Consider the following 16712-nt stretch of genomic DNA (forward strand, 5'->3'; position numbering starts at 1 on the left):
ACACAGCAGGGAGACAAATCACAGATACGAAATACTACTGTTACGTGGTATGGTCCTTTAACCCTCTGAAATCTTGGGCTATTATGTCCTTTAAAAAATCTCTATCATGCCTTATTGGTATCAGTTTTTTCCAGCGTTACCTCACCTATTATGTCCTTATTAAATTTTAACTTTGACTTACTTGATAAAAATGTTGAACCCAAAAGAAACAAAGGAAAACATAAAATCTGATCTTGAAAATTATATTTCAATACACAGATTTTTAAATGGTGCAAATATGAATACAGGTTGTAAATATTACATATAACAGGTAAAATGAGGATAATCTCTAGTTGTATATTTTTATACTAAATATATTTGACATTATCTCTAGTTTTACTTAGCCAGATATAATCCACAAAAAAATCTGGCATGGAGTTTCAAGCCAGAACATTTTTATGTCTTCACGTCATGAAGAAGTAATGTTCCGGTGCTTTCATGGACTCCTCACATCGATATGTTTCAAGATTACTATCCAGCCACATGCACATACACTTTGTACTTCATGACTTACTTGACTTATGTCTTTTATACTCCTATATGGAACATAGGCCACAGACAACTTGCTTCCACCTGGGTCTGTTCTGTGCTGCTTGAACAAGGGTGTGCCACTTACAGGTGCATCTCAATAAATTAGAATATCATAGAAAAGTTTAATGTCAGCAATTCAATTAAAAAAGTTGAAATAACACATTGAATATATTCATAACACACAGAATGAAACATTTCATGTCTTAATTTATTTAATTCCTTCTAATTATAATGATTATGGCTTACATTTAATGAAGACCTAAAATTCAGTGTCCCAAAGGAATTTTTTTTTTTTATAAAAGAACAATTAAAAAAATGTATGTTTAGTGTGGAAATTCTGGCATCTGAAAAGCATGTCCATCTATATGCACTCAATACTTGGTTGGGGCTATTTGACTTGAACTACTGGAAATGGACTATTCCATGATATTCTAATTTATTGAGATGAACCTGTATGTCCTCCTTTCTTCATTTCATCCTCCCATGTCCTTTGCCAGGTGTTAGGTGGCCTTCCCCTTTTTCTTTTGGTTCCACCTGAGTGCTTGTCTAGTGATGTTTGTTGAATCCTTGCGAAGGATGTGTCCGATCCAGTTCCATTTTGTACTTTATAATTTAAAAGTTTTTTGTGAACTTCTGCACAGCCCCTGGTCAATATTTTTGCACATTTTTGCACAAAACTCTACAGAACTTCCACTTAAACACTTGTTTTTTTCTCTTTATGCCTCTTGACTTTGCACTACTGAGCAATAAAACTGTTATATTTACTGTGAATATTTCTTTACATATATATTTTTATTAATGCTAGTACACCATTTTATTCTTGTCCATTTGGTTTTATTATTGTTGTTATCATTTGTATGTTATATTATTGTTGGGTATTTTACCTTTGTATAATTTTAAGTGTCTGATTTTATTTACAGAGACACAGAGACAGTTTCTTCCCCCAGACTGTACATCATGTACAATGTACATCACTGTACATTACTAGCATGTAACCAGTCAAATTCCATGTGCATTCTTACTAATAATACTTATACCAATAAATCTGATTCTGAATAACCTTATAACCAATTTTCCATTTGCAATATAACTTGCATTACTCATATTAGACTGATTATGTATTCATATCTCAATAAAAATGTTTTTAAAATAAATACCTATTTATTGCGATTGCATGTTTTTTTCATGGTTTGAAATATATATATATATATATATATATATATAACATTTATACTGTTACTTATACAGTATTAGTATGTAAACTTATTTTTGATACTTCGAGTATTATATATATCTAATTATATTGATCCTGCAGTCACATTTTAATTTCTAGTTAATTAATATTCACTGTATTGACTTCATTACATTCTCATAATTAAGTTCTATCCTGTTTTTATTGAATATTCAATTAATCATTGTAAACATTTTTAATTAATCAATTAGTTTATTTAATTTTCTGTCTGTTCTTGTTTATAACACTCTGAGCTCCAGTCTATAAATTATGTTCTATACATGAAATAATCAGGATGATATACATTCTACCATTGTAATACATGAAATGCACCAGTACAACCCAGACATTCTGACACCTTAACTTTCTCCACCTTGGGGTAAAATAAAGAATGGGAAGGGGGAAACTAGTATTTATTATGTGCACAGGCAGACAGCGCATGAAAAGTGTACAATATTCTGAATCAAACAGCATTATCAGTCATTATTTGATTGTTGCCCTTTATTTATAATAATCTCAAAATATTGTACCACTGTGATCTTTGGCAACAAATCAGACACTCCATCTGTCCACTTTACAATGATTTACTTTAATTTTAAACCTCACTTTTTTTAATTTTACCATTAGATTTGACTTCAACATGAAATCATAATTCATAGCACACTTTACGTGACCCTCCAGTTTTGAGAGCTCGGGAGGATTAACACTGAGGAAAGTAAGAGCTCAACGTCTGCATATAAATAGCTTTTAAGAAACGTCATCGTCAGTCGACTGAAGGTTAACAGGCCAGTGAGTCTCGGAGTTGATTTTCAGCATCACACTCTCATGCATTACAAAGTTAAGTTATCAAGATCTTGATATAAAGAACAGAATAATAAAACAAACACGTACTGTAAACAAAATACAGCATACTACTGGAAAATATGTTCCATTCGGCCTACAATCTTGTCATTAGGTATAAATTAGTATTATCCTTGAAATGCCTGGTTTAGATGCAATTTATTTCATTCATTAGTTTATACTGTTATGTTGTAAAATATATTGGATTTTGAGTGGCAAAAAAAGAGTTATCATCCAGCAAAAAAAGAGAAAAGGATTATATTGTGCAGACCTGCCATCTGTTCGGCAATGAACGACAAAGTGCCAGGCGGGCAAAGATTGCGCTTCACTGACTATTTTGCCTCACAAACTCCATCAAGGTATTTGAAACGGTTTCAGATACGCTGGTAAAGTGTGATCCAGGTCTCCTGTGCAGCATGTGGTTTCTCTGAGGTTCAGATCATGCTCGGGGCGGCACTGTGCAGGATGATGTCTCCAGTCACTCGCAGCAGGGTCACTTCCTCCAGCCCGCCCACTCTGTGCTCATACTCCAACAGGTGGGTGCCGTCCACCGCCACTTTAAACGAGTCCTCCTCCACCAGGATCTTCAGCTGCAAGGGGAGAAAAATACATTTTATCCACAAATCAAGTTAAAATCAATTTGCAATACTTCTGATGATAAATTAAGTTGGGGTTTTTTAGCAGAAATGCCAAAGTTCTGAAGTTCAGGAATCTCCAATATAATTATTTTCTGGTTTTCTTCTGCTTCTATGATAGTGAATTATTGGATATTGGCCTAAAAAGCCATCAATGAGGCATTCAACGATCAAAACAAGCAATCTGAAGACATTACCGTCGGTCCTGGGAAAATGTAATCAGCATTTTTTTACTAGTTTCTAATAGTAACATTTTATTTATTTATTGAAATATTAGTTTTAATTGTTTCTTGTATTTTGTTACAAGAAGCAATTATGATTTCTCACATTTAATATGACTGATTTTCTTTTTATTGAATCAATTTTGTTAGTATATTTGATTAAAAAGATAATGAAATATACTTTCATATTCAAGATTTCCCCTTTTTTTAATTTTTATTTCTTAGAATTTGAGTACAATTCATTCTATTCATTTTTTAGGCCTTTATATATTTACTATTTGTTTGTTATCCCCCAGTGAAAGTATTGGACACAACAATAAACATCTTGAATCATCATAATACTTATCATTCTCATCTGCTGGTAAATGTAAAATGCAACTTTATGAAATTAAGCCGACATAAACTTTCTAGTTTCAACTGACAAAAACACTGCAGGAAAATGTCTATGCAAAATCCAACACACCACAGCATAATTCCCAACAGTTTGTTTTATTATTACAAATATGAATTATCATTGAATGTGTTAAATTAATACAAATATGCACAACATGCAGTAATGACTGATGGCCACATGGTGTCATCTTTAATCTTAATTGATATCTGATAGGGTTTGCATGCTACATTTATTTTATTTTAATAATTATGAAAAACAAAAAAGTACATAGTGCTGTAAATGTATTTGTGATTTTCAGTATAAAATGTGGTGGAATGATTTCAGTGTGTTTATTAGTACAGGCATCAAAGGGCTCAATAACATATAAAATATGGACTTCGATGAGTTTGCAGACTATAGCTACAGTTTAATAGCTATAGTACACTTTACCTCAAAACGGCGTCCCTGTACAAACGGGAAGCCACCTTCCCGTTCCTCTGGCCCCCAACATCCACCCAGGTTGGAGTTTCTGACAATTGTTTGCTCATGAAATCGAGGATTGAAGTGAAAAACGACATCTGGACCTTTGATAAAATCAACTGAGAACCTGCAAGAAAAAAAAAATCAGGCCTGAGTGCTCCTGACAAATAATCCTTCTTCCACTGTGCTATATACTAATAAAAGATAAACAGTAATAATAATTAGAAAATGAGTTGTTCATACCTGTCTCCGCCAGGAACGGGCTCCCCGTCTATTGTGATTAAAAGTTGTGGCATTATTCCAGCATGAAGTGGGAGATCATGCGGCACCATCTGAAAGAAATATTTAGACTTAAATTCACAAAAATACATTTACCATGCTCTGTTAAGTTAAAAAGGCAGAATGACAAATTATGACTTGCTGTTTTTATTAAGCAAAAGTATACAAGTGTAAACAGTGATTACCATGTTAATATCCCCGGTGGCACATGCAGAAGTGTTCACATTTCATCACTAATACTCTCAACTTGATGGAATACAGCAAAGTATTTACCGTAATAATAGTGAGGATATTTTTAGTTAAACATTATTCAAAGCTATGACCCTGCCCACATTCCTAGTGCAACACCCCAATGAGTCACAATCTCCTCCACGTACTTCAGCACTTACGCAATTCACAATGACCAGTCAAGAAAAAGTCCAAGAAAGTAACAAGAGTATTGAACATTTTTTACTACAAGTCATCAACTTTACAAACTGACGTCTGAGCAAAATGACAAAAAAGACCTTTAGTAAAATCATGTACAAAAGCGACAAATTGGTGTAGAAATACTGATGAGCATACACATTTTAATTAAACTGTGATTTGAGAATAAAGGTGTCTTAATACATTAAACATGAGTTCTGTGTGGAAGTGTAATTTTAAACCCTATTGCACTTAATTAAAACAATACATTCCCCATGCAATTTGAACACAACCCCTAATTGTATACTGTGTATAAAGTCCATGCTACATTTACATGTAGCCTAATCAAACCATAAGTTGATTCTGGAAGTGATGTCCTTGTCCGACTGAAAAGTTGAGTTCATTGCTTTCATTTATATGGTGGATAATATCTGGGCTGAAAGACAAGAATAGATTTTTTGATAACTACTTTTGAATATTTGCTGATTCTGGTTTATGTTTTGCTTTTTACCTCAGCAGAGCCAAAGAAACAGAAAAAAAAATCCAAATGAAGCCCTGTAACATCCTGCACTTAATCCCAACAAGAAGAAGAAGACAGGAAACCAGCAAAAGTGTTAGACAGACACCACAACACACCAGTCACACTGAATATTCTACAACCCTGATTTCAACAACGTTGACACGCCATCTAAAATGTAAATAAAAACTGAATTTTTGCATTGTTTGTGACATTTATTCAATCTGAAACTGTTAAAAGAGTGTATTTATTATGTTCAGACAGAAAAACTATTGTTTTTGGGATATACACAATCTGATGCATTCTGTTTATATTTACATTTCACAGAGCGTCCACACTTTTATGACATCAAGGTTGTAGAAGAAACCTGTACTAGAGTGTAGAGTGTGAGTGTAGATAGTTAATGGTTATAATTTCCCACCCTGAATCCCAAACACTGTCACCCCCAAAGAGATGCTGCACTGTACACAAGCACAAGAACACACCAGCCAAGAAATGCAACAAGCAAGCTTAATGTTAATAGTAAACGGTGTTCGTACTCACCAGCATGCCTCCTGGAGCGGCAGGCCCACCGTATGGACCCATAGGCCCAGGACCAGGACCAAAGGGACCAGGAGCAGGAGGGAAGCCTCCTCCCGCAGGTGGTCCCCATGAACCAGTGGGTATTGGGGGAAAGCCTCCAGCAGAGTAAGCAGGGAAAGCGCCGGGGCCAGCTGGAGGGGGGAATGCACCTGGACCACCTGGCCCGTACATCCCATTGCCTCCTCCTGGCTGACTCCCTGGGAAAGGCACATTTGGATAAGGCCCAGGGGGAGCTCCAGGGCCAGAAGCAAATGGTCCAGTTGGGTAAGGAACAGGGCCTCCAGGTAGCTGTCCTGGAGCTCCTTCAGGTGGGTACTGCCCGGGGAACTGCCCGGGGTATTGCCCAGGAGCTCCAGGGCTAGAGGGGAACTGCCCTGGAGCTCCTGGTGCAGGGTATTGTCCAGGTATCCCAGGACCAGGGGGGAACCCACCAGGTGCTGAAGGAGGTCCTGGGTATTGCCCTGGTGCCCCAGGACCTGATTGAAATGGGAATTGCCCTGGTGCCCCTGGGCCGGATGAGCCGCCAGCGAAGTCAGCCGGAGCTGAGGGCTGGGTGGGGGCTCCTGGGGCTGAACCAGGCCATCCTGGATTTGCAGCAGGTTGAGGGTTGCTGGCGGGGGCAGACGGGTTACTGTTCTTTGTAGGATTTGTCTGGCTTGGTATGTCGTCTCCTAAGGCATCTGCCAGCTAAAGTAGAAGAGAAGGAGAAAGTGAATTTGCCTGTATGCAATTAAAAAAATCTGTTGAACAACTGTGTAATCCTTTGAACTCACCGATAAATCCATGATCTAAAAGAAAAACACAAGATAAGACACAACTTTTATTAGGAAGTTACAACAACATATTTTAAGCGGCTGTCAAACACAGTGGGGTTGGTCGCACAGAGGCTCTGAGTAATAGCAGAGTAAATGTTTCCATCCCCGGCTGGTGATCAACAAAATCCATTTGGGCAGAGCCATAATATGTTGACCAAACTTAAATATCATGACGACAAGCTAAACAGACGCTACTCTGACTTTAGCTGCACTAACGGGAATATAGTTTAATTTAAATATCTAGTTATCTGATGTTACATAGTTGGCTACCGACCTAGCTAACAGCAGCTAACTGTTAGTTAACGTTTACATGGTTAGCTCGTTTGTTTATTTTAGCTCCTCGTTGTTAAAAGAGAATAAGTAAAAGTAAAAACTGGTTTCTTAACGCTACCTCGCCAGAAGATGAACACCTCTCAGATGATGTGTGGGCAACAGTGATGATTTATCCAGCTGTGGAAGCCAGTTAGCCAGCTAATTTAGCCTTCCGATGCATAAAACTACAAGCTAACGTCTCACAACTACAACTCTCAGCGAGGAAGGGCGAGCACGCGCTTCGGTGATGACGTATTCTAAACGGGTGGGCGCGTTCCGGAGAGCACGTCCACCCACCAGACGCACCCGCCCTAAAAACTAAAACATGTTATGTAAAAGTATTTTGAAAAAATAAATATAAAATACACACAATTAAAAAAGAAAGACAAAGGACCTTTACATCCAAACCAAAATGAACATTTATTATATCGTCACACTGTTAAAATAATCGCCTCACTATTTTTTTCAAGTTTTGCAGGAAACACAAAAAACTTCACTAAAAGTGTAACATATGACATTTATTGACCATTTCACTCAAACAGGATGTAACAAAAGATGGCTACTGGCATGGTAATAACACTGTGTGTAAATTATGTAACTTATGAGAAATAAATGACTAAGGCAATTTTTTTAACATGCCTTTGTGACTTAAGCAAGATACGGTAACACTTTATTTTGAAGGTGTGTACATAAGAGTCACACAAGCCTGTCAGAAACATGACATGACAAGTATCATGAGCATTAATGTTACTTCAAAGTGTCATTAATGTTCATGAGACATCCCATGTCATGTTTATGACCCGCTCATGTCACTCTTATGTAGGTAGACACCTTCAAAATAAAGTGTTACCATATCTTGCTTAAGTCACAAAGGCATCTTCAAAAAATTGCCTAAGTCACATTTTATTTTGACTTGGCAATAAATCCGCTTAAGTCACACTTGACATAGGCCATTATCTTAAAGGGGTAAAATCACATGATCTGATCAACTGAGGATGTAGGTGATTTTACCATAGGTGGCCGGCGTCACGAGGAGATGATTTAGGCAAAAAAACAAAAACAATTTTGACAAAAAATGACTTTGGCGATTATTTTAACAGTGTGATGATATTTTGTAAATAAATTCATAATATGATTTTTATTTACACCTTAGTTAGGTCTAACTTCATATGTGGCCCCTGTGCAGCGGCGGAGTGTAATTAAATACATTTACTCAAGTATTGTACTTAAGTACAATTTTGAGGTACATTTACATAACTCCATTACATTTAATAGGCAAATATTATACTTTTTACTCCACTAGATTTAGCTGCCAACTTTAGTTACTTTTCTGGTCTGGGTTGACAATGAAAAACATGATCAATTTAAAATTATTACACATTATTATAAATTAAAACACATAACAGTATATAAAGTAACCAAATGAACCATACTTTGACAATATTAAAATGCTGCTTACATAATTGCATTAATAATAAGCTGATACTGTTGTACTTAAACTTAAGTTTTGAATGCAGGACTTTTACTTGTAATGGAGTAATTTCTTAGTGTGGTTATCGTACTTTGTAAGGGATCTGAATACTTTTTCCACCACTGGCCCTGTGAACCCTAATGTGATAAAACAGAAATGTATCGAGGGATATGCACCATATAAACATATTATCATTAATAAACAAGGTTTGTCCAGCTGTTTAGGAGGGAAATTCAAGCACTTCAAGGTACTAGTTACTATGAACTATCTTACACCAAATACAAATATGACAACTGGATAGTTTCAATTCAAATATTAAGAAGTTTTTAGTTTACGCAAGTGATTGTACAGATGAAAACCCAGTTAAAAATCAAGCATTTTTCAAGGGGTATACTCAAATTCAAGTGTTTTCCTAAAATTGGAAAGATAATAGCTGAGAAAAAGCCTTTTCCAAACTTTTAAGATTTTGAATAAAAGCCTTAAAGTTTCTACAAGGAACTTTCATTTTATCTTGACTGCCCTGTGGACAAAAGCAGATATATTTCCCTGCCAGACTCCCTTAAGGAAACCTCTCATTTTACTGCAGTAGGGACTGATTGTCTGCCCCGTTCAGCCCCGGTTCTGCCGTGCCTCCTTTCACTCTTTTCATCCTTCCCTTTTGTTATCAGATTAAACACTTAATCACACCACACTGCAATGAATTATAAAGCCACTATGAACAAATACCATGCATTTGAAAAGTGAATCAATGAAACATGTTTTAACTTATTTAAGAATTTATTTTTCTGTACATAATAATACATTAGAACCAGTAACTTCAACACGGAATGTAATTCAAAGGTCAGTAACAACGTTTTAACTAAATTGAGTTTTTAATTTATTTGAACTTAAGAATAAAGTAACAGGGGTTAGTGTTCCCCCCAGCTGTCACTTAGATGTGCAAATAATCAGCATGCTCTTCATTTGGATATGGCACATTTATGTTGGACAACAAATTGCATGTTATTCAAACAACTTGTGAATTGACCTTTCATAACTGTTACTATACTAAAGGTTCAGAGAAGGTCTGTGAGTTGGGCTGGACTGGGTGAAGTTTATTTGATGATGTTGCACCTATTTCTTGGATATGGACACTGGATGAGGAAACATGGTTGACTTGATGCTCAGAAATCTGGGCACACAACAGGCCTCAGGTGTCAGTGTGTGCTGACCAGCACGAGAGATAAAAGATCTTGATTACAATCTGTTTGATCATCACCTGTAAATACATACAGAAGAACCAAATCAGATATTTCAACAACTTAAAACATCATTCTAGTAATCTAGCTAGATCCAGCAATGAATTACCTTGATTTATTTCTAAGTAGAAATAAAATATCACTGTTATGATAAAACATTAATATTCAGCCAACACTAGCAGGTTCATTTGAGAGACCCATCATCCCTCTGTGACATGTAAGTAAATTTGAAATCAGGGTCTCTGCAGGTTTCAACAAAAAAAAAATTAAGACTTTTTAAGACTTTTTTTTAAAAACCACAATGAATACAATTGAAGACCCATTTCACATCCATATTGGCAAAAAAGTACAAAAGACATGAAGGAAAATGTACTTAATTCCGTTTTGTAGTTATATTATAACATCTTCAAAAATTAAAACACTTAAAAACGAGGCTGAAGTTTATGCATTTGTTGTAAATAAAAGTAACATTCATACATTTTAAGACCTTTCAAATAGGTAATTAAGACATTTTATGAGATTTTAAGAGAATTTTAGACATTTTAAGGCTTTAAATTATAAAATTCTTGGATTTTTAGATGATTTAAGACTTTTAACCCATTGAAGCCTGGAAAGCGGATACGTCGTTTTGTAGTATTTGTATTAGCTCTCAAATACTTTTTGAATTTCATTTCTATCTGCTACAGAGGCTGAAAAATCTATTATTTAGTAGAAGCGTTGACACTTCTGTTGAATTTCCAGAAAAACTTCAGGTTTTAGGGGGTTATTTTAAAATAATAAAAATTATTTAAAAATATTTTAAAAAGCCCAGAGGTTTTACAGGCGTTTTAGGCATCAATGGGTTAAAGACCCCCCGGGTTACCCTGGAAATGCAAAGATGACGCCTACTTAGTCCGATAAGAACTGCTCATCTGGCGCAAAAGAGTTTCTGTGTTTCTGGTTTACTTCCACCTTCAGCGGCCCCTGAATATGCACAGTAGTGTTTCTCCTTGCCGACCACTTTAACTTCAACTTTAGCACTCGTTTTTGCAAAGTTACAGAACTTTTACATGATTACAGTTTGTGTTTACTCTACTCACCTCTGATCATCCTCTTGTTTCAAGTGAACATGTAAAGTGTGTTTCTGCCAGGGCTCCAGCTCCTCTTCTTCACATTCCAGTAAAAGTTCAGACATTTTTGACCTGTGAACAGAAGATAACAGACACACCTGGTTTGTGAAATAAACAGTATTCAGAGACAAATTCTTATTCTTTGTATTCTTCGTCATTTTTACATGACAGTTCTTCCAAACAATTTGTGCAAGTGCAAGTTAAAGAAAAGTTTTTAAGAGTTTGAAGGAACAGAACCGCAACTCATTATTTTGGTTTCAACAAGTACAGAATCATTCTTAAGTAGGGTTAGGGTTTAATTTATCAATTTATCTTTATTTGATAACTCTAACATAATGGATTATATTAATACCACATTTGAAAAAAGCGGAATTTATATTCTTGCCCAAATTTGTACACATGGTTTTGTTAGAGGGATTGCTCTGGACAGTGCCAAAGGAAACAAATCAGTCTCTGTTTTAGAATATAAGTAAAGTCTTAAGTGTATTGCTGCTCCATTTTCCCTTTGAGATTTAAGTAGGAATAAGTGAAAGCTGTGAGTTAATACAGGATACATAATTCTGCATTCCAACTTTACAATTTTTATAACTCTAATATACAGGTGTCGTTCAAAGGAAGATTAACAAAATACTACTTATTACCTTTTCTAATTAGTAGTAACTAAAGCTGCAATGATAAATCATCCAGTCAAACAACAGATTAAAAATAATCTCCAGCTATTTTGATAAATTCATCATCAAAGTAATTTTTCATGCAACATTTTTAAAAATTAATATATTATTATCAAATTTGATGTATTTGGGTTTTGAACTGACAAAATAAGACATTTAAAAATATTGCTTTGAGAACCCAGGATGGACATTTTTAACTGTTTTCTGAGATTTTATAGACCAAGCCGTTAATCAATTAAAACAGTGGGCAGATAAATCGATAATGAAAATAATAATAATTTAATAAATACCTCTGGCGAATTATTGGTATGTAGATGTCTTCATCACAGCTGTCATCAACTCCTGGAGCACTTAGCTCACTTCTTTCTACAACGATTTTCACATCGTTATCCACATCAGATCTATTAGATTAAAAAAAAGAATCATTGAGCCACAGAAACAAAAAATGAAGATACAATATATATCTTGTATAATATTGTATAAAATTACAGTCTGTTCTTCACGCTGATGCATTCATCGTCTTCAATGGTGACCTCCATCTCATCAAAACTGAAGATGACAAATTACAGAGGGGGAATAGAATAAGAAAAGAGGGAAAGACGATAAAAAAGTACTGACAGACATAAACTTGCACTTCTCAAAAAGGTCAATACTAACCTGTGCTGGAGCCTGCACACCTCTGATGCCACATATGTGCTTCTTCTCTGTTGTTTCCTGCGCCCTTTACCTCTGCAGACACATGTTGAAAGTCAGTTTCTGACACTTTTAAAGTTGTTACAGCATGTGAACAATTACTTTTTTAGTGTGACACACCATGCGTTGGACATGGCTGTTAAATATAAAGTGGTCCCATTCCTGATTGGTCAGAGATTGTAAAAATGTCAGCCGGCACACACAACGCTGTGCAATTGACGCATTGCAGAGATTCCTATGTTTGGTTGCTGATGAAAGGATTCAGTGAGCGTCACATTGAAGATGATGTCATCAGCTGAGAATACAAGCAACTAAAAAATGAAGCCAGTCAGTCAGTAGCCAGTCCCAGCTGAATGCTCAGCTTTACAGCAAAAATAAACATGTAGACAGCCTGGCACAAGAACATTTTTTGTCTCTTTAGCTAATTTCCTGTTCATGATAACTGTGAGGGGGTGAATTCTAAGACATCATGGTAAGTGACAGGTGGGTGCCGCTGTGTTCACCTGCCTCAGCTCACCTAGATGGAGACAGCAAGAGACACCCACATTTGGCTTCATTTTGATCTTTGGAAACCTAAAGGTGACGCCACAGAGATTATGCCATATTACACAGTTTATCGGTGCGTTTCCACTATAGTTCAATTCCCGGAATGATGCGGATCACCCTCACCGAAACGCCCGAAATTTGAATGTGAGCCGGCCCTAGCGGCCGTTTGACCGGCTGTTTTTTGGCCCTTTCGAAGAGCAGGGCCATTTTTCTCCCCTGAAAAAAGCCTGGTTGCTGATTGGATAAATGTGACGAGCTAAGCCACAACAACACACGCCATTTTTAAAAGCTGGCAAAGTAGCGAGTAGTCACAACATGACATGGAGCATGAACACAGCGACAAGAAACACAACAAGCTCTGCTCCTTCCATCTCGGCATCTACTTCCTTATTGTTTACGTTTGGCGCGTCTCCCATGTTAAATCCGTGGCGTATGTGATGTCACAGTCAAAACTGTTGCTGAGCGATATCACGACGATCGAAAACCACACGTCACCTCTGGAGTCTCTCCATAGTAAATACGCTGGTGTCTTTTTCTGTAATGGAAACGCGCAGAGTGAGCGGCCATTTGAGAGGGAATGACCTGAAACTGACCTAAAACTGAAAGCGGACACTTTTTACCCTAATGGAAACGCGCCTTATCATCTGCAGTAGAAATTAAAAGTACCTGCTACCAAAAAAGAGTTGAGTCAAGCAGAACTGTACCATGAGTGGAGCCACAGCATAAAAACAGATTTCATTTTTTTACATACAAATATCTTCATTTTGGTGAACCGACCAATATGGTAAAGCCAACTGAGCGATGCCGGCTCTTTCATTTTTACTTGGAGCTCGAAAGATCATTTCAGAAGTGTTGATGTGTAGATAGATTTCAAATTTTGAGTTTAAACAGCCTCAGTTAGAGGGTTAAACAACTCAGACGCTCCAAACCTGCCTGTTGGGAACCGGTCGACTTTTCGGCCTGCGCTCCTGCTGATACGGTGCCGTCCTGCTCAGCGTGTGAACTTCCATCTCACGTGCCCGGCGCTCTGCTGCCCTCTTTCTAGCAATGTGCGCAGCATTGCTCGCCAGGCGCGCTGCTCGCTCCTCTGGTGATTCCTCTGCTCTCTTTTTAGCAATGCGTGCAGCGTTGGTTGACAGCCGTACGGCTCGTGCTTCCTCTGATTCAGCTGCACGTGCACGGCGCTTTGCCTCACGTATCTTCTGCCGCCTGGCACGGCTATCTTTAGGCATGTTCACATCAGCAAAGGTCTGCAACACAGATTAGATGGCACAATCAATAGTTGAACTCTGATGTCACACACACTACAGTCTAATATCTCAATGGAAAATGAAACTGCGGGGGTTAAATTACCTCAGCAAATAGTGCAATGTCCATTCTAGACTTATTCTATTTCTACGTGTGAAATACTCGTCTACGTCACTACGTCTTTATAGGCAACATTCTTTATAAATTATCATATTTATATATGAAAAATCTGAAAATATGGTACTATTCTGACTCATTGTACCCCCAGAAATAACTTATGCAACTCAACTGTATACATACTGTGTACCTCTATTTCAGAGGAAAAATATGCTACTACATTTATCATACAGAAGCGTTACTCTCCCCCTGCTGATACCAACAAAAATGGGCCCTGTTCGGAGCTGGTATTAACATGGGTCCTGGGCGATCCACCTGATCACAAGTGGACAGCTCTAAGTACATGTGAGAATGCACTCAAGACACATCGAGGACATATTGAATAATTCCAAATGTGAATGTGGCCATATTTTGTATTAGAAGTGGTCTGGGTGGAATTTGACTACATTCTTTGGTTTCAGGCTCATAAAATGTACCTTCATTTACGTTTAGGTAGGGTTAGGTTTGGACTGATGGTCGATTGAATTGACAATCGATGTCGGTTTGAATCAATTGGTAACGACTACCAAGCTGTCAATGCTTTGACTCTTTTCACTGCCATGGTGAATTTTAAGATGTAAATATACCCCTTATAGTTATGTGTCTGTGCCTGGTCTCGAACCAGTTCTTCACGTTTCGATAGCCAAAGAACTGGCTCTCAGCCAGGAAAACTGGTTCCAGAGCGACACCAACTCTTTGCAGGTCTCGAACCACGAACCACTTACGTCAGGGGCTGGGGGCGGGATCATCGTGACAAACCACCAAAAACGTGTATCATCAAGATTATTTGATTTGTTTCACTGCAATGTGATCGACACCAGGTAGTCTAGTGGGCTAACGTCCATAGCAATCAAGACGAGCTGAACAATTGTGTTGAACAAGTCGTGTTTGGATGCCAATGTACGCTCGCAAAGCCAGGAGCAACATTTGTAAAAAGACGTTTCTGGGAAAGCGGAGATGTATACAGTGACGTCATGACGTGGCTCTCTAGTCTGTGAAGAGAAAACTGGTTCTGAGAAGGTTTGCAAATTGATCCAAGCAATTGAATCGACTATTGACTATCGATTCCTAGGTGGGTCAATGGGACCAAACTTGCGTAGGATTTTACTACAGACATTTTTACAATGACCGCTCTATTAGTCATGTGTTTACTCCGAGTTTAGTTGCACATAGAGCGGGGAAGTGGTAACTCAAGACACGTGTGAAGAACCGTTCTAATGCCAGGTGTGAACTGAGGTACTTAGCTGTCAACTTGTGATTGGATCACCCAGGACGCGTGCTATTGCCGGTATGAACATAATCTAAATCCTCCCCTGAAAACACACCCAGGATGCGGCTACTTGGTCAGAACATCGAGTAGTAGAAGTAGAATAAGGATAGAAAGGACATTCCCATTCAAATCAACATAGCAGAATGGCCAGCTGGAGTTTCATTGATTTTTTGAAACAGAAACTTGTGTATTTGTTGTGTAATGGGTAATGTTTGTGTGTTTGAGAACAGCCTACCTCAAACACTGTGGGAATAGCTTTATCTCTTAGCCTCCCTGACGGGTCAATCAGCTCCTTTTTAAAGTGAGCGCTGCATATGTGGTACTGTTTTCTCTCCACAGGAATATTGATATATCTCTTGACAAATGCCAGCCACACTTCTTTCTTTTCGGGATCCTTAGGAAAACTACATGTGTTGAGTTACTTTTAAACACAACATTCCAATTCTTATAACACAAATACTGCCCATGTGAATTGGTTGGAACTAATAAAACAGCTTTTCTACCTGTGGAGAGGGACTCCTGGGTTTTTGCATTTCAGTATGCAACTTCTCGTCATGCTGCTGGTTGACAGGAGGGAGATATGCATCATTAGATTATATGACCAAACATCACCCCATTATATTAGCTATTAACATACATTTCAATTACACCATTACACATGGTGTGGAAAAATCTGCATGTAGTTACTTCTGCTGCTGTTACCTCATCCGCCTGCTAACATATTTGGGTTTAAGAAGGAATGCATCCATAAAGCAGCACGATTTCTCAAACACTACTTGTCCTGCGACCCAACGGATAGGGATTTGTGAGACCGATGCGGGTGCTGATTTTAGAGTTTCCTCTCATTGATATGGTGGCAAATTTTTTGAACTGGAATGAAAATAGACTTTTTTAATGTGGATTGTGCTCTGATTTTTCACCACTCTGTAAATGTACCAAGAGAGCTGATTTCTCAAACATACAAAAAACAATTTCTTTAAATAACATTTAACATTATTATGCATTATTATACATTATACAAACAAAGTGTGACACTGTCAGGCAATTAAA

At 37.3% G+C, this 16712-nt stretch overlaps 2 protein-coding genes across 3 annotated transcripts; both read right to left on the reverse strand.

Annotated features, from left to right (window-relative positions):
• Nucleotides 1-2369: 2369 nt before the first annotated feature.
• lgals3a (lectin, galactoside binding soluble 3a) lies at nt 2370-7495 on the reverse strand. 2 transcript variants are annotated; one of them, XM_059352982.1, is made up of 6 exons: nt 7340-7495; nt 6907-6921; nt 6095-6820; nt 4594-4682; nt 4321-4477; nt 2370-3231 (listed from the first exon to the last, which is right to left on the reverse strand). In XM_059352982.1, the coding sequence occupies exons 2-6, from the start codon at nt 6916-6918 to the stop codon at nt 3076-3078; spliced, it is 1140 nt and encodes a 379-aa protein (XP_059208965.1). In that variant the 5' UTR covers nt 6919-6921; nt 7340-7495; the 3' UTR covers nt 2370-3075. The 2 variants fall into 2 exon arrangements, with proteins under 2 accessions (XP_059208965.1, XP_059208966.1); XM_059352983.1 differs by lacking the exons at nt 2370-3231; nt 4321-4477; nt 4594-4682 and adding an exon at nt 4709-5470 and having other exon boundaries at nt 7340-7491.
• Nucleotides 7496-9489: 1994 nt separating this feature from the next.
• Nucleotides 9490-16382, reverse strand: LOC131988013 (uncharacterized). The gene is made up of 9 exons (XM_059352991.1): nt 16365-16382; nt 16166-16222; nt 15898-16066; nt 13922-14238; nt 12407-12478; nt 12239-12298; nt 12040-12150; nt 11049-11150; nt 9490-9989 (listed from the first exon to the last, which is right to left on the reverse strand). The coding sequence occupies exons 1-9, from the start codon at nt 16367-16369 to the stop codon at nt 9986-9988; spliced, it is 897 nt and encodes a 298-aa protein (XP_059208974.1). The 5' UTR covers nt 16370-16382; the 3' UTR covers nt 9490-9985.
• Between the last annotated feature and the right edge of the window lie 330 nt (nt 16383-16712).

The sequence above is a fragment of the Centropristis striata genome, chromosome 16 (genome assembly GCF_030273125.1).
Source record: "Centropristis striata isolate RG_2023a ecotype Rhode Island chromosome 16, C.striata_1.0, whole genome shotgun sequence".
In the NCBI taxonomy this organism is placed as follows: domain Eukaryota; kingdom Metazoa; phylum Chordata; class Actinopteri; order Perciformes; family Serranidae; genus Centropristis; species Centropristis striata.